Source organism: Acanthaster planci, linkage group LG08, assembly GCF_054643075.1.
Source record: "Acanthaster planci isolate LZ-2023a linkage group LG08, COTS_SCS, whole genome shotgun sequence".
NCBI lineage: Eukaryota > Metazoa > Echinodermata > Asteroidea > Valvatida > Acanthasteridae > Acanthaster > Acanthaster planci.
The window spans coordinates 9,713,029-9,737,642 of record NC_141784.1 but is presented as its reverse complement, the minus strand read 5'-3'; the positions used below and the strand labels follow the sequence as shown (position 1 = coordinate 9,737,642).

Below are 24,614 nucleotides of genomic sequence, written 5' to 3'. Positions count from 1 at the left end.
ATGTACTGAGTCGACTCCGCGGGCGCGCGCGCGCGAGGAACTTCAACACAGAGAGCCTCAGTTTCGATGCGGATATGCGCAGATGGAGCTAATGTGAAATCCCTCATGTTATGGCTCGAAATTAAATCCTTGCTTTTCCTATTTCATTGGGTGCGTTCGATTAGCTTACACGTGTAAGTCAAACATACACGTGGATTGAAAAAAATCAAAAGATCCCGATATAACTGAAAAAATATTCATCATTTCGTTTGTAATAAGTCTTCAATTTGACATCCTTCTGAGCGGGAGCGTTGTAAATCTGCCTTTCATAGTTTTTAAGAAAACACATTCGACGTATCGTGCTCAAAGTGCTTTGCGACTGATCCACATTGCCGAAAGAGTAAAAAAAATCAACTCAGAATCAGCAGGCATGGATGAAACGTCACGCCCCGAAGAGGATTATGCAGTTGATGTAATAACTACTTACGGCATTTGATTTCATTAGTTTTGTTTGTTCTGCACAATGATCCAAGACCGTGGTATCTCAATGTCTGAAGGACGACAGTGATGTACATTCTGTGCACTTAGAAGGTCCACATAAGAATTGAAATTTAAATGGCCTTCCTTCCAGCAACCATGATCCAGGACGCTTCAAGGCTCCCTAAATTATCTTAACAGGTCACCTGAAACTGCAAGCTGGAAGTGAAGTGAAGCAAATGAATCAATATCATGTTAAATTTTGCCAAATTCTGTTTGGTTTTTCCTGGAAAGAAATGACCCAGTCTCCCCGGAGAATTACATAACGGTGTAACCTGCAGTTAACAAATTCACTGCTGCTTCAGGGAATCATTTCTTTTATTTCTCACAACACAAAATCACAATACACACAGCCATTATGCATTATACTTTACGGCATCGAAACATCAATTGATGGGTCTGCGTATGTTAGGCTTGATCAGTCAGGAAATAAACACACGTTAAACTAAAATATCTTTGCTATGTAGCATTAAACTCTCTGTCTACAAAAACAATATTCTTTTCAAACGTTAATGTGATATGTAATTACAAGTGTACAAACTTACCGTGGTAGTGAATAAAGCAACACAATCTCTGCCACAAACAATTATGGGGATGGATATAGACGTACCATGGACTCGAGAAACGTTAGTTGGTCGAAAATGAACAACTCCAACAAGAAAAGAAAATGACTACAGGCACACATCAGTTTCTCGGTTTGTGAAAATGCCTTTCTGTTCTCGAGATTGGTTTTGTAATATTCTTTATCTTTTCGACTATCGTCTTTGTTTGACTTTATTATGGCTAATTGTCTGTGCAATTTGGTTGTTACGCACTCTTGATTTTTCTCTTTGTTTTAAATCGGTTGCGATATATGTACAATAAGCAATACTTATCCAGTATCTAATTCAAACATCACCAGCTTTTCAAAATATATATAAGTCTTGGATAATTCGTGACAAGCAGCCCTAATGTTCCAAGCCTCTCTTCTTGAATATTAATGTATTGTTATAAATATTTGCAAAGCATTCAATGATGGTATCTGTTGACGATTCAAACTCGCAACAATACTGTGACAGTTGAAATACTTATCCTCGACATATCATTAGCATATGGAACAACGACAGGAACAGCAGCATTGCTGTGGGTAGTCTGGTGCATACACCTTGCGCTGTTGACCGTAGAGCCAATACTTGCCTCCTTTCCCTTTCCTCGTGTACTCAACTTGTGCGATTGGAATCCCGACCAGCTTGTGTCTCTAAAAAGCAAAAGCAAAAGTCATGTGAGAAAAATATAAAGTGACCCGGTTAAAAAACAAAGCAGTCACGAGACGGATCCTGAGCAACAAGGTATTCGGAAGAGTGTCAACGGATTAAAAGGATTGCCTACGTCACATCAGGCTTTGACTTGACACGAGTCAGTTATAGATAACGAGCAATAATAACTTTTGATACGCGATAAATTGGCGGCCGTGGTAGTCCGATTTCTTACCTGTAGTATCAGGCGCTCCGTTTTCACATTTGCATGTTTCGCCACAAGCTTCTCTGATTGGCTGTTCACCTCCAAGGTCGGGAAGTTACTCAAGGGCGCCACCTACCGGAGGCAGTGATTGAAACAGTGAATCCGTGAAAAACAGAGACGAAGCGAAACATTTGGGCACAATTCTCCAGAACCGGAAAATTTGAAAGTTTCATAGATGACAGGACATATTTTAAGACCGTTCATAATCAGAAAAGACTCAGCTCTTTCAATTTCTGTCTGCGTCAGCCTTAAATTTGATTTCTTTCAATCTTAGCTTCCAAGAAAACTGTAGTAAAAGAGAAAGTGGGTGAGGCAAATGATACAAATTTTTCAAAGAATGCTCCTTTTTAGTCTTACTTTTTCCCGACGTAGCTTATATACGGATAACATGGTGACGCTCAGACGAACAAACTTACTGTCTGTGCCTCTTCTTCAAAAAGTGTGATGCCTTCAATCCCTCTTAACAGTTTCCTTGGTAACCGCTTATCAGCGTGATGCAAATACTCGTCTGTCTTGACTTTGCTATCACGGGAAGAAAAAGAAATTAAACGTACATAAAACACACATTTTGTTTATTAATTTGGTTCATGTGAGATGTACATGATAAACGTTTTCTTCAAGCAGTGAGAAGACTGCCTTGCATAAAAATCCTAACTATGCCGAATCCAGCAAGATTCCGTACAGCGGGGGCTAGGATAAAATACTGTGCATGAACCAGTCGCTCTTGGGACATGCCCCACTGATTAAATTTTGAAAAAATGAGGGTCGTAGTCGGCAGGATTCGAACCTGCGCGGGGAGACCCCAACAGATTTCTAGTCTGTCGCCTTAACCGCTCGGCCACGACTACGGACAGTTTCTGCCACACCTGCTTAGCATAGTTCACATTGTAGTGACGCATCTGTAACTTGTTTGGCAACTGTTCTGCAAAACCTTAGGGCTTATGTTGAATAATCTCAATATGTTGAAGGCTCCTAGTTACTTCCAGGAGGATGCCGCAATCTTTTTATTAGTCTTCGCACGACAGTTTTTACAGCTAGTGCTATTCGATATCAGGCAAAGATTGCATCTCCGTCTCCAATTTACTTATAGCTATGTCTGGAAATAATACATGTCTCCATGGGAACCACTATACAGCAAGCAGCCACAGCCGCTTCCAATAGACTAGATGTGTGCAGTTGCCGGCCCTATATAGCCGGGTAAATGGACACGGCCAGCCCCACTACATGGCAAAATTCAACCTAAACTTACAATGTCGAAGTAACTTCAATGAAGAATTCCAGTTGCTTATATGCCTCGCAAACGGAACACGATATAACCGCATGACCATTACATCGGAAACACCTGCCGAAGAACAAAAGGAAAAGATAAAGAATACACCATACTGGCAGAGCCATTATGCTTGCTACTGTTAGGCAAACTATCCAAAGTTTATGATTTTGTATTTAAAATGGCAATATGCACCAGCCTTTGAGACCAGCTGTCCTGGTGCAACGAGATCATATGCATATATTAGTTTATAATTGGGTGATACGATAATACTTATGATAGTTCTCAAACCACAGCTAGTCATGTGATTGTTAGTCTTGTTGCAAGACACTACTGAATGTTTGAAATAGATCGTATTCGCCGAAGGACTGCGCTATCACAAACGAACCACTTTCAACAATGGGTAATTACAATTACCACGAGCAGAGTCTCGCTTCCAAGACTGGATCACTACCAACTTGAACCTATCAAGTGCAGAAAGAAAGGTCGCAATCTTTAATGTAACTCAACCCATGTTCATTACCCATGGTCATAATACCTTTGTCTCCCTTTACCCCGGCAGTATTCACACTCTTTGTTTCCTCGCTGGCCCCTGGCCTTGCAGTATCTACACTTTGTCTGTGAAAATCACAAGCAAGAAAAACAGGACAACCATATACATGTACCAACAAACGACGCCAAAGGTGCCTTTCTATCATAAATACTGTACACTACAATATTATTTTGATAAAGACTCGTGAAATTAATGAAGACTTACTTTTCCCCTTCCTTTGCATCGGTAGCACTTATTGAAGCCTCTTCCACTGCAGGCGTAACAAGTCTGGAAATGTCAAAAAGTGAGGGGAAACTTACAGAAAAGGAACTGCACTTCTTGGGACATCAGTGTTTCACTAGAGCTCAAAGAACTTTATTTTGTATTTGACGCAAAGTAATTTTTTCCGTAATTGTTTCCCTCAAACTTGATTTTCGAAAGATTGGAAGAGGTGCTGAAGAGTATTTGTACCAAAAAGAACGTTGTTGTAACTCACAAAACTTCCAGCAATTTATGATGTATAAATACTTGATCGAATCCGCTTAAAAAAACAATTCGTTATAAGTACGGTCTCCATAAAGAAGGTAATTGTTTTGTTCTACCTCTATTATTGAGCAGTGGGGTACCCTGACGGTCTTGACACAAGGTTTGTATTTCTCGGGCGCCTTGACAGCTGCCTCCCAAAGAGCTGGAGGGGCGCCCTCTTGCGGTGAGTCTACGGTTTGGCCTGTGATGCAGTCACGACACAGGTAATTTAGGTTCCACATCTTCTTCGTATAAATGAGGTCAGCGCGAAAGATATTTCGTTTTTGAGTCTCATGAAATTTTGGATTTGTTACATGTCTACCTTTGTATGGGATACAGGCTCGCTTGCTCGTGCGACTTTCCACAAACGTCTCGAGGGTGTACTGCCAAAAGGAACAACAAGCGTGCGATTATTAGGATAAACAACATGAAGCAATGCACCATGCAACTCCGTGCAATCGTGATATCGCTCTGAGAAGCAGCAATTATTTTATTGCTAATGACCAGGTGGACTTCAAGCCACAATTTGAAATCGAAAACCATTTTAACTTACTACGGTCGACAACCAAAATGAGAGTCGATTTTTTCCAGCGAAGTTCATGGTAAGCTGATTCATTTCCGACAAGAAATTCAATACCCAAAACTCAAATGGACATTTGACAATGAACGAAGGCCTACAACTGGAGAATCGAAACAAAACCGATTATCTCCCGTCTAAGAAATATGGAAACCTAAAAAGAATGTTTCACACTCTCTATCACCAACCCCTTACACCACTCAAACGTTTCTTGTAAGTTTCTGTAAACCAACTGAATACTTACTTTAGCTGCGGCCGAATACTCTATCTCCTGAACTTCCAGCTCCCTGGCAGCCCCGCTGCCGTAGCAACATCGATGTGACGTCATATCCACCAAGCATCCTTTGGCCTCCTCGTGAGAAATCGTCAAGTTCCCACTGATGTTTTAAGAAAGTATTGTTGGTCTTCTCAAAAATTGTCTTGAAAATTGTCTTCAAACTACTTTCAAAGCATTGCGGGAAAAATGGAACGAAGTCAAACACGATTCGACCCTTTGCACCATTTTCAATGATGTTGATTTCAATGTGCTTAGGAAATTCGGGATGGTAAATTCTACTTTAGAGTTATTTTTCTATGTTATGTTCTGAGTCTTTAAAACCACAGAGTTAATTTTACTCCATTTGAGGAAAAAATTCACATCTTCGGACAGAAAATGGCGAGGATACATCGATCTGAGTGAAATTGGCCCACCCCAGTGGACTGAGATTTCACTTTAGTTGCTAGCGGAAGTATTTTTTGTTTTTCAAGCTATTTCAACGTAAACAGTCCGGTCCGTCATTCAGTCTTTGGAAATTGGAGACAATTCTCTCCAAAATGCGAAGCCTCGTTATTTTGACAAAGGACGCGAAAAGACCATGAAAAGCAACAGCTTAACTATGTTTTGATCTGTGATTTGGATTTTTAACTAAATGCTAAGCTTTCATTCCCAAAGTGTCGACGTACATGTACTTCGCACTCACAAAACGAAACCGTGGAAGAGAAATCTATTTAAGAGTCTTGAGTAACTGCTTTTTTCCCCTCAATCTTCGAATAGGCCTACATTATTGGTACTCCTCCTTCTCTTAGAAATTGCCAAAATTATCTCTTCATTATTTGAATTGCACTTTGTAATATTGACACATTTATCCACATCTTACATCTTTCCAGGATTTTGCCAATCGTAATGACACAAATATACGATTGTACTCACGATTTGAATTCACGTCTGTCATTGTGTGGTATTTGCAATTTCGGTCTCTCTGCAGGCTTACCTGAGTGAACAGTGCGGACAAATAGAAAACTGAGTCAGTGTAAATATTTGAAAAAGCATCACTCCTTTTCGAGGGAATGATCTAAATATGATTCTCTAAGTAAACCAAGAAACAAAACTTGTAAACAAAAGACACACCCCGGACTCAGTTTTGTTCGTATAAACATCTTTAATGTGTTATGATTGATGTCAATCAAAATTCTTCCATGGCATCAAAAGAGATGTTGGGTTGATCAGTATTACAAAATCCACGCAGTGACCCCATATGGTGTTTACCTGTGTATTTATATCGTTATAAACCTGTCACTGATAAATACGATGACGTCAATATATTAAATAATACCATGACAGAGTGGCATAAGTAGTCGTGGCCGAGCGGTTAAGGCGACAGACTAGAAATCTGTTGGGGTCTCCCCGCGCAGGTTCGAATCCTGCCGACTACGGAATGTCATCCATTATTATGCTGGATTCTCTCTTCGTTTTAGTGACATCAGAATTTGTCAAAACAATTTTGTTATACTCGGTATTCGAGTCTGCACTTTCGTAAAAAAGTTAGATATGGTAATTGATTCTCCCGAAGTTGTTTTTTTTAACTATTTTATTTTAAGGTGTTATCAAAACCCAACAACTTGTTATCCGATCGTCAAGTTATAAGCTATATAAACGTATTCGTCACAATAAAAATGCATATCTTCTCAAATACAAGATGCCTGAATACAATTACTGCACCCATTATAAAATATTCATACATGCAGGATAATGCTGTTCATAAATCTGTATAATTACCCTCATAAAGAGCTGAAACATCAGTTTCATGAAAGGTGCAAAGGCCAACAGACTGATGATGAAACAGGCGAAATATAAAGTACCAGGACTGGAACTGATTCCAATCGGCAAAAATACAATCACAAGTTCAGAGTACAGCAGCCGACGTTTGGAAGCTGAACACAATATGCATTAACTTGTCAACACAGAAACATAGATGCAAAACAGTAAGCACAAAGGTATCCAAACAGCGACGAAAGACAAGCGTGTAAACATTTAGTTTTAAGCATTCTGAAACAGCGGAAAAGCCTGCTGAAGTTACAATTAGGCTAACTGTTGATATTATGCATGCAAGTCATACAGCAATTAGGATAGTACTGGTTAGTAGATGGATTTATGTTTAAGCTAACACAGAACACTCTGGAACCATTGCAGCTCCTCCGAGGAATAAAGATGACAACACCTTTGATGACAACCCCAACATACATATTACTAAAAGAACCTTTGTTTGTTTGGTTTTCTTCTCTTTTTTTGTGGAAAGGTAAATGCGTTTGTAAATAGGAACGACTTTTGGTGGGAAAACGCATTAATTTGGCACGCCAAATGCCCCCCCCCGCTACACACTATGAAAATAGCACACTTCAAATTTTGCAAGGTACATCACCGATAGCACCCACCAATAATGCTGAATAAAAAGAATTATTAATCAGGCCTGAGTTATTTTGCTTTATTTCAGTACTTGCATTGCACAGCGTAATTGGTAAATAATAGAAAACAAAAGAATGTTATTTGGCACAGCACGGAGTTAATATAAGCAAGACCATTTCCTCCCCGACAGTAAAGCTTGCGCCTTCTTGAAGTTTCAGATGGTTATTTGGATGGGGTATTCTGTTGACCAGTCTCATTATGGACCCCAGATTTCTTACAATAATTACACCGAACATAATCATATTAGGGGTTCTTCCGACCTTGAACACTTCATTTAATATGCTTCTGACTCGTTTTATCTTAAATTGTTCATGTCATTTCTTCAAACGTTATCGGTTTGCACAAATGTGATCTTTATATACACGGTTCTTTTTTCGATCAATTATTTCCTTATTAACCCCTCCCTAAATTACTGTGCCTGAAGTGTAGGAGTGTAGGAGGTTTTCACTAAATTCCACTTTCATCCCATTTTAGTGAAAATCTGTTCCCTCCGATTGAAACTATAGGAACAAGAAGAATTCGAGTGAAATATCCTCACTCCAATATAGATCGAGGTTTCGCTAAAGTGTTTTTTTCAAACTACAAATTAAAAACTGAAGTACTGAATCTACCTATATGTGTTTAATCCAACATTTTAGATATTAAATTCAACAATTTTAATGTTGATTAAATAGTTTTCCTTGAAATTGTACATTTCATTGTATTTCAGTCTAAATTCAGAGTAATTTCCACTCTAAACATGTCATATTTTAATCTGTGGAAATAAGAGAGTTATTTGCACCAAAAAATCACCACCTGAGAGTTCAAAATGCCACCACAGTGAGACATAGTTTAACAGCCGAGGAAGCGCAGATGTGGAGTGGGATAGAAGAGGGTGGTGAGTGGAAAGAAGAAAACAGCCAAGGGAGACACCACCATTTCATGTTGTCATTTCATAGGGGCCGTTCTCCTCTCCTTTTTGAGAATGTGGATGCATCGTCTGATTTGCCCTTCTCCTAACTTACTTTCCTTGGTGCTGGTCCTCTCGTGGCCCGGGATGGTCGGTAACGCATGCGCCATCTTGTACACTGGTTCCCGCACCTTCTCGTTGTCCTCCACGTCCGTATCTGGGGCGTCTGGCCAGTGATAAGTCGGTGTGTCCGTCTCTCCGGGCGGTGCTCTCCATGCTATGGTAATAAAAAAAAAAGAATATGTTTCCTAAAACTAATGCAATTAAAAGGAAATAATCATAACCAATGAATAGTCCTGGGAATAATATAGTGACACCGACGTACATGTATTTTAACAAGACTTCGTTCAACACTGAGTATACGCTACTTAAAAATACGTCAGTTAAAACCACCTGTGTAAAAACTAACTATCTTCTACGCAAAGAAGCTTATCTTACAAACGGTGACACTTGTAGATCTGGTTTATTTATTTTTAGGCCATGTGCTTCTTTTCTCCTGGCTTGTATTAGAGAGCAAGTGTTGAAATGAAACAGTGATATTTGCAATTGGATAAAGCTACCCAGACACCGAAGAGCTACCGAATACGTAGATATCTTGCTGTAACTCACGTATCGATTGGTCCATCCCTGCTCCCCTCAGTCCACCTGACGCAAGGAGTGTATTGTGCTCAACATCGTTGTAAGGGGGCGGGGCTTGCGACTGAGACTGCTGAGATAAAGGAGGAAGTCGAACACTTTGCCCATAGCTGGATCTCTGTCTAGATGCGATACCTAAGAAAAGTTCAGTTTGTTATAATAGATTCTCTTTGTTTGATTGGTTACCAGAGATAAGAGTACCAATAAGCCAGAGCAAAGAATTATGCGATGTATAATCTATGGGTTATTTATATAACCTCAGCTTTTAATTTTGACGTTGGTAACTACGTTTTTACGGGACTGTGATAAATCAGTGATTGGGTCTCTATAGCTGACCTGCACTATCAAAAATTACTTCCAAAATATGAATGACAACACACGCACGGTAATACAATAATTTCAAATATTATTAAAGAATTTCAAATTAACCTGAGTCAGTAGTTCGGTAAGCGCAAATCAAATTGGGCGAATCGGGGACAACAAAATTTCTGTTTTAGCAATTTACAATTTTCGAATCACATATCGTATTCTTCAGATGAAAAATGTATGTCTTTAAAAGAAGCAAGCCACTCAAACAAACTACGAGCCTGATGTTGATGGGCTTGCCATTCCGACCATCATCCTGATTTTGTCTCCTTACAGACAACTTCTCTGGTCAAAATTCAACACTGACTCAGCACAAAATAATATACCTGACGATTCCACTGGCGGAAGGGATTGTGACGGCCCAGTCAGTCCCGTGAGTTCCGCCATCTTGATGATCTCGTTTGGGTTTTTCCTCCCTTACGGTCTAGTGCAACAAGAGCCAAAAGAGCGGAGCAGTCTTCTCCTACGGGAAGGCTGTGGTTACTTCACTAACGACTGGTCCAGTTTAATATTTAGCACATTGCGGAAGTCCACCCTTGTTTTTACGCCCGCTGAATAATTAATTAATACAGGTGACAATAACGCATCCAGTGCATCGCCGGGGCCATGTTTGGACTATGCCCGAACGGTTTGCTTGTATAAAGCTCTCCATGACAACGGTGGTATGTTGTCACACGATCGCCGAATCATCGACAAAAGGTTATTCATTAATAATAAAAAAACCCTGGGCTGTGTGTTTCATTATTCCGGATGGATTGGTCGACTTTGGCATTCACAGAGCATTGCATGCTCTAATGACTTTCTACGCCAAAAGGACTGTTGGAAAGTTCAAGCGCTTGAACTACAGTTGGTAAGGAGCGCATCAACAAACATGTTTGTGGCAACAAAAACCTGAAAAAAAGTTTGAGCTATTAAAACGTGATACTTATGCGCATCCATACCCGCGTGGCGGGTAAATTCCTTGTTCAAAGTACTTTTTTCCAGAGAGATGTGGAAATTAATTTCGTTTTAGCTCAAAGGTTTCAAAGTATCTGAGAATTTAAAGTTCCTCGATTTAGATTTTGACTTTTTATGAATATATTATTGACAGAAAGTAGACCCACCTGCATCTGAAATGTTTTTATTCGTTAAACATCCCAAGAACTTACAGTTGAACGGGACCTTCCATTGTGTCTTAAAGGGTATAGCTGCAATATACATTTTTAATACAAACCTTTAAAATGCACCTTCAAAGTAATCCTTTTCAAAGGATTACTTTACTGCCTTTTTGGTTTTTATGCTTATGGGTATTTCCATATTCATGAGAAAAACTGTAATGTCATTCCAGGAAGAGAGAATCAATGTTACATTGGTTTGTACATAAAAAAGTGTTGCTTTTTTGTCTGGACTAAACTTTCTGTTCTCATTTTTGTTCATTTTCATAGCAATAAGCAAGCATCCTTTCCCTTTCTCAGAAATGTTTTCAGTAAGTAAATTCTGGGTTCACCATTTGAACAGAAAAACATGTGCCCTGAACTTTTTCTCCCTTGGATGACATCTCAGCAACAGCGTCTTCAGTTTTGCAGGAAAGCACAGATAATTTTAAAAGTTATGAAAGTGCAGCTTCAACGCATTTAACCAAATAGGAATGCAAACGAGTCTCTATACAAGAAGAAGAGTACAGAGACTGAGTACAGGGAAGCTTGGTATTGAAGTTTAGATGCCCTTTACTCAAATTTTCTGACGTCGGCGATATCTTTGAAAACGGACAAAAGGAATGTCACTGGTATAATTATTCTGCATGTCCAATAGTAATTCAACTACGGCGGGTGGGGGGGGGGACTTGAACCCACCCTTTTGAAATTTACGCAACCTGCGTAGAAGCCGCGGATCATTTGCTTTCAGTACCCCTTGAGAAAATGTGTATATCCCCGTGTGCCCGCTTAGAAATTTAACCCCTGTTACGCCATGGTCTTTTAGGAACAATCCACCGTTGGCCAAGTTCAGATCCCCAACGGTTCTTGCCCCCAAACCTTTCAAGATGATTTCTCTCTCCGCCCTCAAATCACCGGTCGTCCCTCTCCAGTTGCCTAATCTCGAACCGCTCCCTCGGGATACCCACGCAATCAAGATCATACTGCAGACTTCTCTTCAAACGACAGCAGATTAGTCACTGTAAGATGTTTTCCAAATAAAAGTAATAGAAAGACCTAAATTTAATATTACACTTCAAAGCTCATATGATTCTGAAGGTCATTTACAAATAAAAATCTCTCGCCAGCATAGCTTTTGTTATTCACTAGGTTTTGCAAGCAGGTTATAGATTTTTAAAGACACCAACTTGAGGTTGTCCCCGAGAAGGTAAAAGCAGACGCACAATTAGATCTAGAAGCACGTGTTTCTTACCAAGGAACCTTGAAAATTTCTAATTCCCATCGCGTTGCAATTGTTTGGTGCTACTTCCAAGTTTTTTTTCTGATGTATATTGCTGCATGGGACACTATAGATTGCATTCAACTGCACCATCATCATGAACTAACTTGGATGATCTTTATTGACTGCTTGACTGTAATTTGACCCCATAACCTACGACACAGCCAGGCATCTCGCTAAAATACTTCACCCCTGGGTGGGCAACACCGAACATCTTATCAAGAACTCTGACCAGTTTGCCAACCTCAGCCAACTAGCCAAGGCCTCATTCTCCAGCCAGACTACATCATGGTCAACTTTAATGTTGTCTCCTTCTTTACAAATGTCCCCACCTCCGATGCCACTACCATCGCCAAGGACAGACTTCAAGCAGATCCCATCCTCATTCCAGACCAGCTTCATGACCTACTCCTCACTTACGTCAACTCATCTAGCCAGTGGCGTAGCTAGGATTTCATGGGGGGGGGGCCACAAAGGGACATCAGCATCTTGGGGGAGGGGCACCAGCTTTCAGTGATGTGTTTTGGGAGCAAGTTTTTGTGAACCTTGTTCAATATCCATTCCTCCGTTTTTTTCTTTTCGGGGGTCGGGGCACCTGGGAGGGCACCGGGAATTTGGGGGAGGGGACGTGCCCCCAGGCTCCTCCTTTGCTATGCCACTGGCGGGAAAATTTCTATTAACAATCGACTGGTAGATAACAGTAGACAGCCTTTATGCAGGCTGTAATAATTTTCTGATGTGCGTTGATTATTGTTAATACTTTAAGGATTTGACAAGCTCTGCATCTGCATCAGAGCCAGAGCCATTATACATCTACAGCTGCACCACTGAGCGCCAGTACTCCTGATGAACTGGCGATCTGCCAGTAGTGCGCGATAGCGCCCTCTATCATACAATAGTTTGATAAACGTCGTTACTTGGGATATTTGAGCAGCTGTTCTGCATTTTGCTGGAAGTTGTTCTGCATAGCGCCAGCGGCGCTACAGTGTCTTTGGTCTTAACCTCTTCACCACACAGGGCAGCACGGATCGTTTGTGTTGAATTTGAAGGATTTGTAAGTTCTCCAGTTGTTGCTTGCTGCAAAAAGAAAGTTTTAAGCTGCATTATTTTGATTGTACTGTAGAGTGTAGGTCTTTTTGTTGTAGGCTAGCCCCACTAGTGTTGGAATTGCACGGACTCCGTGATAAGGTCGTTGAAAATTACGTCACTTGACCCCTCATTGTCTCGACGGCTGTTCCTTGCCTTGTCAAGACATCTAAACTGCTGCCAAAGTTTTGGAAGAGCCCATTGGTACATGTACATGTAGTATCTTATTGCTCAGTCCGTGTATTAGATATGTCTTGACATGGAACAGCTGTCGAGACAATGAGCGGTCAAGTGACGTATGTTCAACGACCTTAACACGGATCAGCGGGAGTGAGAGTCCGTGCAACACTAGTGGGGCTAGCCTTGGTGAAGGCAAAAAGACTGGAAAACACCAGAACAACGCGAGTGAAATCATTCAATAAATGGCGCTAAAAATGTTTAGTACGCCGACACGAAATTGCGTATATGGATGTGTGGCCAACGATGGAACGGGAGTGAGAGTCCGTGCCAGTGGGGCTAGTTATGGCTAGCTCCATCAGCAGGAGTGAGAGTCCGTGCCAGTGGGGCTAGTTATAGGCTAGCTCCATCAGCAGGAGTGAGAGTCCGTGCCACACTAGTGGGGCTAGTTGTAAGCTAGGCCTGCATCATCATTCAATCGTGATGTACAGACCCATATGCTGATTGTAGTTTGTACCGTAGGACTATGCCATTACGAATCGCCTCGGACATGGTTTGCATATCGCCAATCCATCCTTACATGCCTGACCATGTCCAACTTAAACGACTAAAGGGGCAATTCATAGAGTCCTTACTGTTGCTAGGACTAGCGTCCATGAACAATAGCTAATGCTATTACTACCTACTAGTACTAGCCAGGTCCCTAATTTCGCCACTTAGGCTACTGTGAAAACCAATCAGACTTGACATTTTGATAATATAATTATACCACGGACGTGTATAATAAAATCTGGACTCGCAATGCCCTTAATCAGCTTATAGAGTCATTGAATCCACTCGCAGCCATTTTACCGAGCCGAATACAAAGCTTTCCTGGTAATGCCCGCCTTCGTTCTTCCTGACGTCAATAGTAGGGAGCCAACCCACGCCTTTGTATTCGGCTCGGTAAAATGGCCGCTGGTTGGCTTCTTTTTCATACAAAGGCGTTGCAAGTCCAGGTTTTTTTTATATACGTCCGTGAATTATACATGGTGAAATGAGGTACCTGGCAACTACGCGGTCACAGATGTTTGGCTGAGAGTAGCTCTACTAAGTGGAGCGTTAGTATTTCTCTTTTTTGAATTTGGACGGGATCGTCATGCTAACGCTCCACGCCTGTACATATAGTAAGGTTGAAACGGTTCTCAAAAATCCAAAGACCCACCGAAATACCTCTTTCACCACCTACTGGCTTCTTTAAATGCAAACGTCAAACGGTTGGGGCTTCAATGATATTTCTGACTTCAAAATCTGTCAAAATCTGACTGTTTTCACTCAAAACACGCACAGTACTTGAACTTTTCGCCACCTGTACCTTTCAAATGAGTGTAGCAAGATTTAGAATATACAATAACTCTGTGGGCGAAACATGGTCCTCCCAGAAACACATGAGTGGCCTATACATGGTCTGGGCACAAGACTTGTTGATTGTGACGGTTGGGAGTACGACCAACAACTGTTTCCTGGTCAATACGTCTGGTGCCCCGACTACATTTGGGCCTCTCCTGCGGTTTCATTAGAGGACCATGTTTGCCCATAGAAGAAAGCTGAATTGATCTATGCAGTTGCTACACTGCTTGTAGGAAATCTCCACTTTTCTTCCCCTTTTAAATCAAGCTTTTTCAGGGAATGAATTAGAAAAAAAAGATGATCTTCATATAAATTGTGGCACTGCCATTACTGCGGTTGATGGATGGCAGAATGATTGGCTTCCATTTCTTTTGTCTTTTTGTCAGAATCATGACCGACTCTGTGAAGTTGATTCTTGGCGACGTCTGCTGTGGGATGCGAGACGCCGTTCTGGGGGCGCTGTTCATCTTCCGCGTCGATGCAGAGATAAATGCACTCGCCGAGGAGAGACGAAGGAAGAGAGAGGAGAAGATGAGGGAATCGCAGCGGAGACCGATTCCCCTCAAAGAGAAAAAAGAAAGGTGTCGTACTTTTTAAGTCATCTTTGAATTTCATCTCTCAGCCTGCGAGACAAAGTCACCTGGGATTGAGACATTAACTGATCTGAGTTTGATGAACTCTCGGTTTGGTTTCAGGTGTTAACTAGCGATAGAGCTGTGTGACCTTTTAACCAGGGTAGTAGCATGCCGCACACTGGATCACATCTTCAAAATTCACATTTAGTCCAAAGGTGTGGAATTGACACCTGGAGCAATAAATAAGAACAGCCACATTTTTTGGAGAGGGTTGTCTAGGTATGTTTTGAACCTACTGTAGACTCTTTTGGGCTTCGTATTTTCTGTGCAAAGTGTGCAGGAATACATAGGCATCGGGCTTACTGAATGTTGTCATTCGAAGGCAAATTTTGACATTCTGTTTTCAATAAGCCAGTTTGGTATTTCAAAAGAGCAAGGTCATTCGAGAACAAAACAAAGGCAAGTTCGCTAACAGGGCAGACCTAATGTCCTTGCACGCATGTCCCAAAGACGTTAGACGCACTTCATTTCGGAAGTGCACTGTTGGAATACTGAACTGGTTCATTGCCACTTTGGTCAAAATATTTTCAAATCAGACCCCCTACCATCAGTTTTGCAGTCAGGTGATAACATATAACTCGGCGTGCATCATGCTTTATTGATTTTGACAGTGAGCCCAAAGTGATGCATCGCATGTTGCAATGTTGTCTGCTAAACGGCGGCGTATTCTGGTTGAGCATTGTTACATTTAACAATCTAGTACTACCGGCATTACAGTTTGTCACGCAGAAGATTATAGGTGAGTGGTGTCTCCCTGGAATGTAGTTACTCGCAAGTCTAGATCACGACTTATGCCACAGGTTTTGAAGTACGTAACTGGGAATTAGCATTGGTAAATATGTCTTTTTCATAGTCAGTTTTCAGAGCTAGTGACTCCTCCCTAAAACCAAATGGTTTGTAATCGACCAGTGACTGAGGACTTGGGACATTTGATGGAGGACTTATGATGATAAGTGATTGAGATCTTATGGGAATTCCAAAGATATGTAATACAGAACTGCTGCAACTGCTTGCTGACTACAATGACCTAGAATACTGATTTCCAAATATGGCGGGCCTGACATTTCGATCCTAGCAGAATCTTTGAGAAAGATTCTGCTAGGATCGAAACGTCAGGCCCTCCATATTTTGAGATCTTATTGGGATATATTTTGAGATCTTTAAAGACATGACACGCGCTTACGAGGATTCGTGAGTGAGGACTTATGAAGATGTGATTGGAATTTATAAGGACTTCTGATTGAAGACTTATGAAGACATGGTTTGGATTTAATGAGGACTTGTGATTGAGAGTATTGTCTCAGTTACTGCTTTGTTTCTGACCTCAGCCTTTGTTACACGTTGTTCCTCAGCACAGCAGTAGAGAAATGATGCTTTGTATTTCATTATTTACCAGGTATATCAGGTCAGTCGATTTCCAACAGTACAGTATGGGCGTGGGTTGGGCCAATGATGTCCTACACATTCAGCGCACTCTGGGTTCTACCGCTTTTTGTCCTGAGCAAAGCCGTCAGCGGTCTATGGTTCCAGGTCAGTTTTTCTGGCTTCTAAACACTGCTAAAAGAGAAAAAAGCCAAACCACATGGCAGAGCATGTGACTTTAAAAGGTGCTTTTTCTTCTTTGTGATAGTTTTTGTTTGGAATGTTCCCGAATCCTCTAAAATCCTTGACTGTGCAAGAACTCATGGGCACATTATGTATTACTTAGACTTTCGTGGAGAATTCAGTCCAATAAAAACTAACCTTAGCTAGGATTCACCTTCTTTTCACAGTCCTGATTGACTGCCCTCCGTCAGCACAAACAATGCTACCCATAGCGTACTCCTCAAATTTTCAAAGTTTAATCAGAATATTTGGCATGCCCATTGACTGTTAATGTGCACAGCTTATACAGGTACCTCTTTTTTTATATTTGAAATGGAACTTGGTAAGGTTTTGTTTTATTTCACTTTTGTCCAGGATATAGCCGACGCTGCATATCGCAAGTCACGTGGCCGTCCCCAGCTCCCTAATCTGAGTGAACTGATAGCGGATTTGCTGTTCAGTCTTCTTATACAAGCTCTCTTTCTCATGCAGGTAGGACTGGCTTTGGATGCCCTGTTACTGTGAATCGACATTTTGAACAAAAGCAGTGACGGTTTTAATTAATCACTTCATGATTAACAGTAAAGAAAGTATTATTGTCAACAGGTCTTTGACGAAGGCAACTGTACAATGTAATTGATGTTGAGTCCATCACAAATCACACAAATCGGTTCAAATCATCCAGTCTTTATCAATCCTCAAGCTATTCAAATCAACTGTGAACGTTACTCATCATTGTTCATTCTGTTGCTTATGACTGGTCTTGTGAAAGGACTTGTGTGAGGGGGGATTTGAGGGGGCAACAGAATTAGTGTCGCAGCTACGCTTTTATCCCTGGAAGGCCATGACATGCGTCAGATAGTCTTCACAAAATCATCCCTTGTTTACCCGTGAGCATACTTGTTATTGGCTCATTCCTCCTATGCTGAAGCCACTCTTTGGGTCACTTGGTAAACACCTCCAAGAAGCACAGCTGTGTTGTGTTGTGCACTGCACCAACTGTGTCCCTCACAGGAATATCAGATTGCACTTTTGTGCTGCCCAACAACTGTGCTTCACTGTTTCATGTGCATCATTGTGCAGTAAACCAAATGCAGTGAAGAGGACTGCACGAAAGACCCTGGGTCATTTTGTGCTGACAACCTACTGTGTACACACTGAACCTGTGCATGTTTGAGTTCCATATAGAAAATACATATTCACCAGTGACTGTGGGCATTTTTGCACATTTGTGCTGTAAAACCAACGGAGAGTTAATGATGGATATTACTACAACCATTCGCAGAACTTTTAATATATTCTGTTTTTTAAGTTATGATAACGCAGCTGTCCAGTCGGGAGTATTTTTTTTTCTTTCCCACTTGTAGAGTATGGTGGTGAGCCTTATTCCAATAGTTGGAGTGGGACAGTTCTTGAGTCTCTTGCATCTATGCCTACTCTACTCCTTATATGCCTTTGAATACAAGTGGTTCAATATGGGTAAGTTAGTGTCATTTCAGCGCCGTCCTTCCCTTCCGCATAGTTGTCATCATTTGTTAGATTCCAGAGGGTAATGTAAAATTCAAATGGCTGTAGGCGGTATCACACATACATCTATCCGCCCTGAGCAGGGCCAAGAGAGGGCGCCATTTTCATAGCAACGATGGCTCCATTGGTGGGAACTGCATGTCACTGGTTCAGGAAAGGTCTCTTCCATTTAAGGATTATATCGGGAGATGCACATTGTCTGTTCCTCTGTTTATGGATAATAATTATAGGGAACTGCTGAAGGTAAACACGTGAATTACGAAATGTGTCCCATCACTTTGAATGTCACTGTTTCCTGGCAGGTTGGAAGGTCCACCGACGTCTAGCCATCATTGAATTTAACTGGCCGTACTTCTTTGGGTTCGGTCTCCCACTAGCTCTGCTCACGTCCTTGCCGTCGTCCTACCTCATCCGTGGGTGTGTCTTTTCAATACTCTTCCCGTTGTTCATTATCAGCGGCAACGAGGCAGCCACCCCCACCCAACCGTGGTGAGTTATCCCTCAAATCCCCAAACCCATCTCTTTAGCATCGATAAATTTAACCCTAAAAGGTCCAGGTTTTCCAGTGGGCAGAAATCACGAAGATCCTACATGTAGCTGTCTAATGCTTGATTTTAAAACTTGGGCAGCGTTTTGAAACAGTTATTTCTGTTTTGATTCAATATGATGTAGGTTTCGTTGTTTAGGTCATTGATAGTTGACACTGTCACATGCGCGCACTCCATTTGGCACCTCCTTGGGAAATGTTAACTCTTTTTTGGCTAACCCATCTTGGAAAATTGGGCAAGAGAAATATGCATCCGATTTGCATAACAATGTATCAAAATTATTTCAGGACATTACTGGAAAAAATTCCTTAGGGTTTGTTTGGCAAGGAAAAAAATGTTGCGGGGGGTTGGATTTTACTGGCTTTTTAGGGTTGAATAGTCCAATTGAAAAGTCAGTAAGACCTGGCTTGGAGATTGAGTTCAATATATCATATTGTGTTGAGCACTGAATGTAAGCAGTAAATGCACATGTCATTTTTGGTGTTTATAGTTGAAGACAGAGCATCCATCGATTTCCTAATGGTCCAGCAAAACGGAAGCTCAGTTGAAACTACATCCTTCAAGAGCATGCCCCAAGACCATCTCTCCTATCATTAAATCGCATTCACTAATGACTGAGTTATTTCTAGGCTCTAAAAATAACATTTCAGCTGCCTTTTTATTTTTTTTCTAACAATTTGCAGCAGTTTTCCCCTTCACATCTTCTCACTGGTCGTCGAGATCGCCAACAAGATGTTCCACAGGACTGTTAAGAGGCCAACAGCTGGCCGCTAAACAAGGGAGGACGGAGTGCCCTACTTGGTCATCAGCTAAGGTTGCCACTCAATCATATCGCCAGCTAATACACTGACCCGCACTGAGTCCTGGTGGCTAGCTTGCCTAGCAGAAATTTGAATGGGACTGAGCTGAGCTTTTTATGGCATTGCTGCCCCCGGATATGCAGTGAGGTGCCACCATATGCCACCACGTAAATAGTGCCATGTTATTTGACGAATCTGACTTACTAATCCAGGGACAAAAAGTACCGAAGATAATGGTACATTGACAGTTAAGGCAGTTTAAGCTTGTCTTCTGAGCTTTTGAAGTTGAAAGTGAGAAACTCTGAGATTTGGCGAGTTTATGTGAGAACCTGATGTCAACTAAAAAGATGTTTTGTGTGGCTTCCGTAGTTCCATCAGAGAGGGCGTTCTTTTTCATATCAGTGACACGGAATGCTCACGACATTAATTCATGTCTGGCCATGCAGAACTACTGTAAATCACCGCCTCAAAGGTCTTTGCACATGCCAGAGAAAGAGAAATATTTATGGCTGAGCCTAAGAAATACACAAGAATAAGTATGGAATTGTGCTTCAGGGAGGTTTAAATTTGGCTGGCCTCTGCCAGCATGATTTATTGAGCACTCTAGCCTCATTGCTTTTAGAGAGCTTATGGGAAAAGATTCACCGAGCTTGCTCAGGTGGGACTGGAACCCACGATCCCTGCTGGCTAGTGCATATATCATTACCACTCTATCAACTGGCTTGTCAGGGTCAGCTGGCCAATTTGGAATCCTGTGTAGCAGTTGAACCCCAAATCACTGACTGCTTATGTAATTCTGCACTCGCATATTCTCTCTGCAAGGTAGTTTGGTCGCAGTTCATTTCTCTCACAATGTTGGTTTGTCGAACACCGACAGTGCTTGAAACTTCTGAGAAACATTTCCTAGAAGAAGCTGTAGGTATTTTTCTGAATCTGGTCATTCTTATGTTTTCCCTACACAACAGACATCTGACAGATTCAGGACTGTTAAGTCGGTGTTTGTAATTGTAGATTGTAATATTTTTGCAATCTTTTTTAACCCCATGCACTGATTCTTGCCAGGATTTATGTATTAAAAAACTTTAAAACCATTTGCAGCAGTCAAGCGTTTGGCTTGGGAAATACAGTTTATTAGCCTGTGAAGTTTAATCAATTCGCGCAGGTGGCAGTTATCAATGTGATGATGCTGGGACGGGATAGTTATCATTTTTTTCTGTTTTCAAAATTCTTTAAAAATTCATATCTTCATTTACTGGACACTTATACCCACACGAAGGACTGTCTGGTTCTACTCTAATCTGACAGACAACACCTATTGATGCTGGAGTATTTCAGCCAGGTCTGCCGCCTTGTAAAAAGAGCCCAAATTGTGTGATGTTACGTAATTTTCTTTTGTTCACGAAACTGGCACAGTGCGCTGCTGACCTCTTTTCAGTAGGGGCCAGATAACCGTGCAGCGGTGCTGTGTGGCTCATCGCTGTGGCGGTGGAGCACTTTTGTCCCCGGTGGTAATCCGCTCGTGCTGAATGCCCCAAATTGTGGTATACTGTTTCAAAACAAGGTTGGATTATCTCCACTATTGAGAGTGAAAAATTGTAGGTAAATCCCAGCAGCCTGGTCGTTTGTCACAAGGCCCAGTTCCCTTTGTCCAATTTCGGAGACTCCGGCTACGCGTATAAAGAATACGTGTCCGAAACCGGAATCCCCAGTGGCAAGTGGTTAATATTCATCAGTTGTCACTGGTCATTAAGTGGTTTTCAGCTGAACACTTAAATTTGCTAATTCTAACTTAGCATCGTCATGACAACAGACTGTTGCTATGACAGCTGTGGGCTTATTTACACAGGCAAACAGTAACCAGGTTTTCCATCGTCATGAAAAATTATTGGGAAGAAAGTTGTCATTGAAAAGTGGAGGAAAAGGGTGTCCTGGAATCCTTTTATCAAAGGAAAAAAGTCTTTGAAAAGTTGTGGAAATCAAGATCATGCAAGGGTTATTTTTGATGGGCCACTGCTGATGTTATAATGGAATAATGATAGGCTGTCCTTGTGAGTCTGTCGTCATAGTTATGGCAGTCTTTCAGTTCACAATACCCAACAACGTTTCTCTTCAAAAGGATGTCAGATATCCCAGAAATTGTCACATTTTCATCCTGCAAAGTCCTGGAAAAGTCGTGGAATTTCTGTGGGAACCCACATTTCCGTGGTTCATAAGAATGCACAGTCGCAGTGCAGTATCTTTGAAAAATGTTGCAGCCATTTAGGCAGCCATTTAGGCAGCCATTTATTGTACTACTGTGCAATATGTCCACTCTCAATGTCGTAACGGGGAGGGGGTTGGGTGTCACATGCCCGCATAGGAAACCCCTGGGTTCACTTTTAACTCTGTCACTGCCTGTCTGTGTGAATGAGCTTTAATTATAACAGAGCAAAGATAAATCAATGCATTTTTAAAAATTGCATCTTACAAAAAGGTAATGCATTTATAAAGAGTTACAACACAGGTAACTTCTAACAGATGAATAGACTAGCATATAGGCAAATGTACCACCAAGATTTTCTTTGGCCTTGTGCCCTTTTTCTAATTTATTTTGTCATCTGCGTTTATGATTCTTATTGTCAGAATAATGGTTTCAATTGGACCAGATACAGTGCTATGCAATATTTAGATGGTGTCACTTTGTGAGTATATTGTTTGGAGAGTAGACTTATCTGCTATCATTCTTCTTACGCATTGATTCTAAAATATCAATTGTAAAGGAGTTCCTTTTAATTGTACGAACATTTCAGGTTATGTTTCTTTGATGTACAGATTTTCCTAGTTTGCCAAATGGCATGTTATTAAGCCAACGAGACTCTGCAAAGTGTTGCAAATGCATTTACATTTATAAGAATTGCCCGGACAAAGTTGCTGCATCTCTTAGATGGTGTGAGCAAAGGGAAGAGTTTTAAATTCCGCTTGTTTTCACATAATCATTAGCATGAACTTGCAGGAGATCGTTTGGACATGCATAAATAATATGCATGGTTTGTTTCAAGAGCTGGAATAGGGCTTGGCTTGCGGTAAATGGCAGTTTCATAATTAGAGATTAATCATTGTCCCTCCAAACAATAAATAGAAACATCTCAGTACATTCTGAAATGAATATGTCTCCAAGGTTGGTTTTTGGAAACTATCACACACAAGACCTGACTGGTCATCTGTGTGTTGATGACCTTCAATGCCTTTACAGTCTGGGGCTGTCTTCACAATTATTTTGTAAATGTTGAAAATTTTGTGACGGAGAGAAAGGTTTAGGTTTGGTCGTTACTCATAAATTTATGCAATGTTAATGTACGGTTAACTTCGATAAGGTTGGAGTTTTGAAATGTGTTGTTTTAAATCAGGATTTTACATGTAAATAGGTGTAATCGTGATATTTATTTGGAAGAATACAAGCTGTTTTCACTTGATAGTAGAATTGATCTGTTAAGCTGTCTTGATTTCGTCTGGTTTGATTTTCATGAAATGTGAATAAGGAGAGGATGGAGGATGTTTCGATCACACTGATCGCCCGCTAGTCTAACTATGGGGGTACAGGAATGAAGAGCCAGAAATGAGGAGGGTTGGAGCGAGGGAAGCCCTGTCAGAATCCCAACTCCGTGGCACTCAGCAGTAAAACCAAGTCAATGGGACAAGGCTGCAGTCGCTAGCAGCATGTGACTGTGTCCGCATGCGTACCTGTTCTTTTTATTTAGCTTATTAGACAAACAAGTTCGGCGGAAAAATGTAATTCGCCAGTGCTTAATACCATTATGTCAACTCGGCAAAAAATTCTTTGAAAAGAAAGATGAGGATATAAGCTTTAATTTGATGTGTGTCTTGAATGCTTGGGAAACTTGTATTAATTCTTTCTTTGTTTAAGAGGGCACACTTCCGATCTGTGAAGGGTAAACATATATCATTGTCTGTGGTCTTCAACCTTAAAGGGTAGCTGTAATCAGTTTGTTTTAACACAAGCCTTCAAAATGCACCTTTGTGTCTCAGTTAACATTATATTTAACTTTTGTTTCACTATTTAATTGGGTATTTTCAAAGGGTATTGCTGCCTTTTTGGTTTATGCTAATGTATTTCCATATTCATGAGTAAAACTATGATGTCATCCCGGGAAGAATGCCTAAATGTTCATTGGTTTGTACACAAAAAAATCATGCAGTTTTGTAAATTTTGCAGGACCAATTTTCTTCTTTGCTAATCCATTGCTGTTTATAGGCATAGCAATAAGTAAGCACCAATGCTTTTCCCAGAAATGTTTTCGATGGTAGAGTAAATTCTGGGTTTACCATTTTAAGACGAAAACCTACGCAATGAACTATGTCTTCCCTTAATGACATCACAGCAACAGCGGCCTCAGTTGTCCAGGAAAGCATGGGTGTGTTTAAGCAAGGGCTCTTCTTAGTGCCGTTAAACCATGGAGAAATAAAACACATGTGTTTTATTTCTCCATGCGTTAACCAAACGGGAGTGTAAAAGAGCGTTCACACATATACATTGAAGATGAGTACAAAGTTGCAGAAAAATTGTCCGAGACAAATTCATTGCGGCTACCCTTAACCTAGGGGTACAGTCCACTAATTCCTGCCCCATTGAAAACAGTTTAAAATCAGCACTGTTCAGGGCCCAATAGCATGCACGCCAACATCCCTGAGATTTCTGAAACACCGTACAAATGAAATTCTTGTCTGGTCATTTATCTTTCAATTTCTTTTCAATTTTTTGTGTAAATCGTTGCCAGAATCAACTCCCTGGGTCTTTGAGCTTTCATATGAGGGCAAAAGGGCTGAAAACTACGGTTGAAAAATGGTCCTAAGTGCCCAAGAAAGTTG

General features: G+C 41.0%; 2 protein-coding genes and 2 non-coding genes across 5 annotated transcripts; 2 read left to right on the top strand and 2 right to left on the bottom strand.

Annotated features, from left to right (window-relative positions):
- Nucleotides 1-816: 816 nt before the first annotated feature.
- LOC110979424 (protein SSUH2 homolog) lies at nucleotides 817-10,224 on the bottom strand. Its single transcript, XM_022235198.2, has 13 exons — nucleotides 9,917-10,224; nucleotides 9,198-9,359; nucleotides 8,644-8,805; nucleotides 6,107-6,167; nucleotides 5,162-5,294; nucleotides 4,663-4,723; nucleotides 4,418-4,542; nucleotides 4,041-4,103; nucleotides 3,822-3,901; nucleotides 3,266-3,358; nucleotides 2,433-2,538; nucleotides 1,987-2,088; nucleotides 817-1,753 (listed from the first exon to the last, which is right to left on the bottom strand). The coding sequence occupies exons 1-13, from the start codon at nucleotides 9,975-9,977 to the stop codon at nucleotides 1,601-1,603; spliced, it is 1,362 nt and encodes a 453-aa protein (XP_022090890.2). The 5' UTR covers nucleotides 9,978-10,224; the 3' UTR covers nucleotides 817-1,600.
- Nucleotides 2,783-2,864, bottom strand: Trnas-aga (transfer RNA serine (anticodon AGA)). Its single transcript has one exon. It is a non-coding gene; the product is annotated as a tRNA-Ser (tRNA).
- On the top strand, nucleotides 6,528-6,609 carry Trnas-aga (transfer RNA serine (anticodon AGA)). The gene has a single exon. It is a non-coding gene; the product is annotated as a tRNA-Ser (tRNA).
- A 2,693-nt stretch (nucleotides 10,225-12,917) lies between the features above and the next one.
- On the top strand, nucleotides 12,918-23,208 carry ei24 (EI24 autophagy associated transmembrane protein). 2 transcript variants are annotated; one of them, XM_022235237.2, is made up of 8 exons: nucleotides 12,918-13,056; nucleotides 15,041-15,235; nucleotides 15,901-16,028; nucleotides 16,686-16,819; nucleotides 17,249-17,365; nucleotides 18,241-18,352; nucleotides 18,703-18,889; nucleotides 19,632-23,208. In XM_022235237.2, exons 2-8 carry the CDS (start codon nucleotides 15,045-15,047, stop codon nucleotides 19,720-19,722), a joined length of 960 nt encoding a protein of 319 aa, XP_022090929.1. In that variant the 5' UTR covers nucleotides 12,918-13,056; nucleotides 15,041-15,044; the 3' UTR covers nucleotides 19,723-23,208. The 2 variants fall into 2 exon arrangements, with proteins under 2 accessions (XP_022090929.1, XP_086996519.1); XM_087140393.1 differs by lacking the exon at nucleotides 12,918-13,056 and adding an exon at nucleotides 13,262-13,493.
- Nucleotides 23,209-24,614: the final 1,406 nt, after the last annotated feature.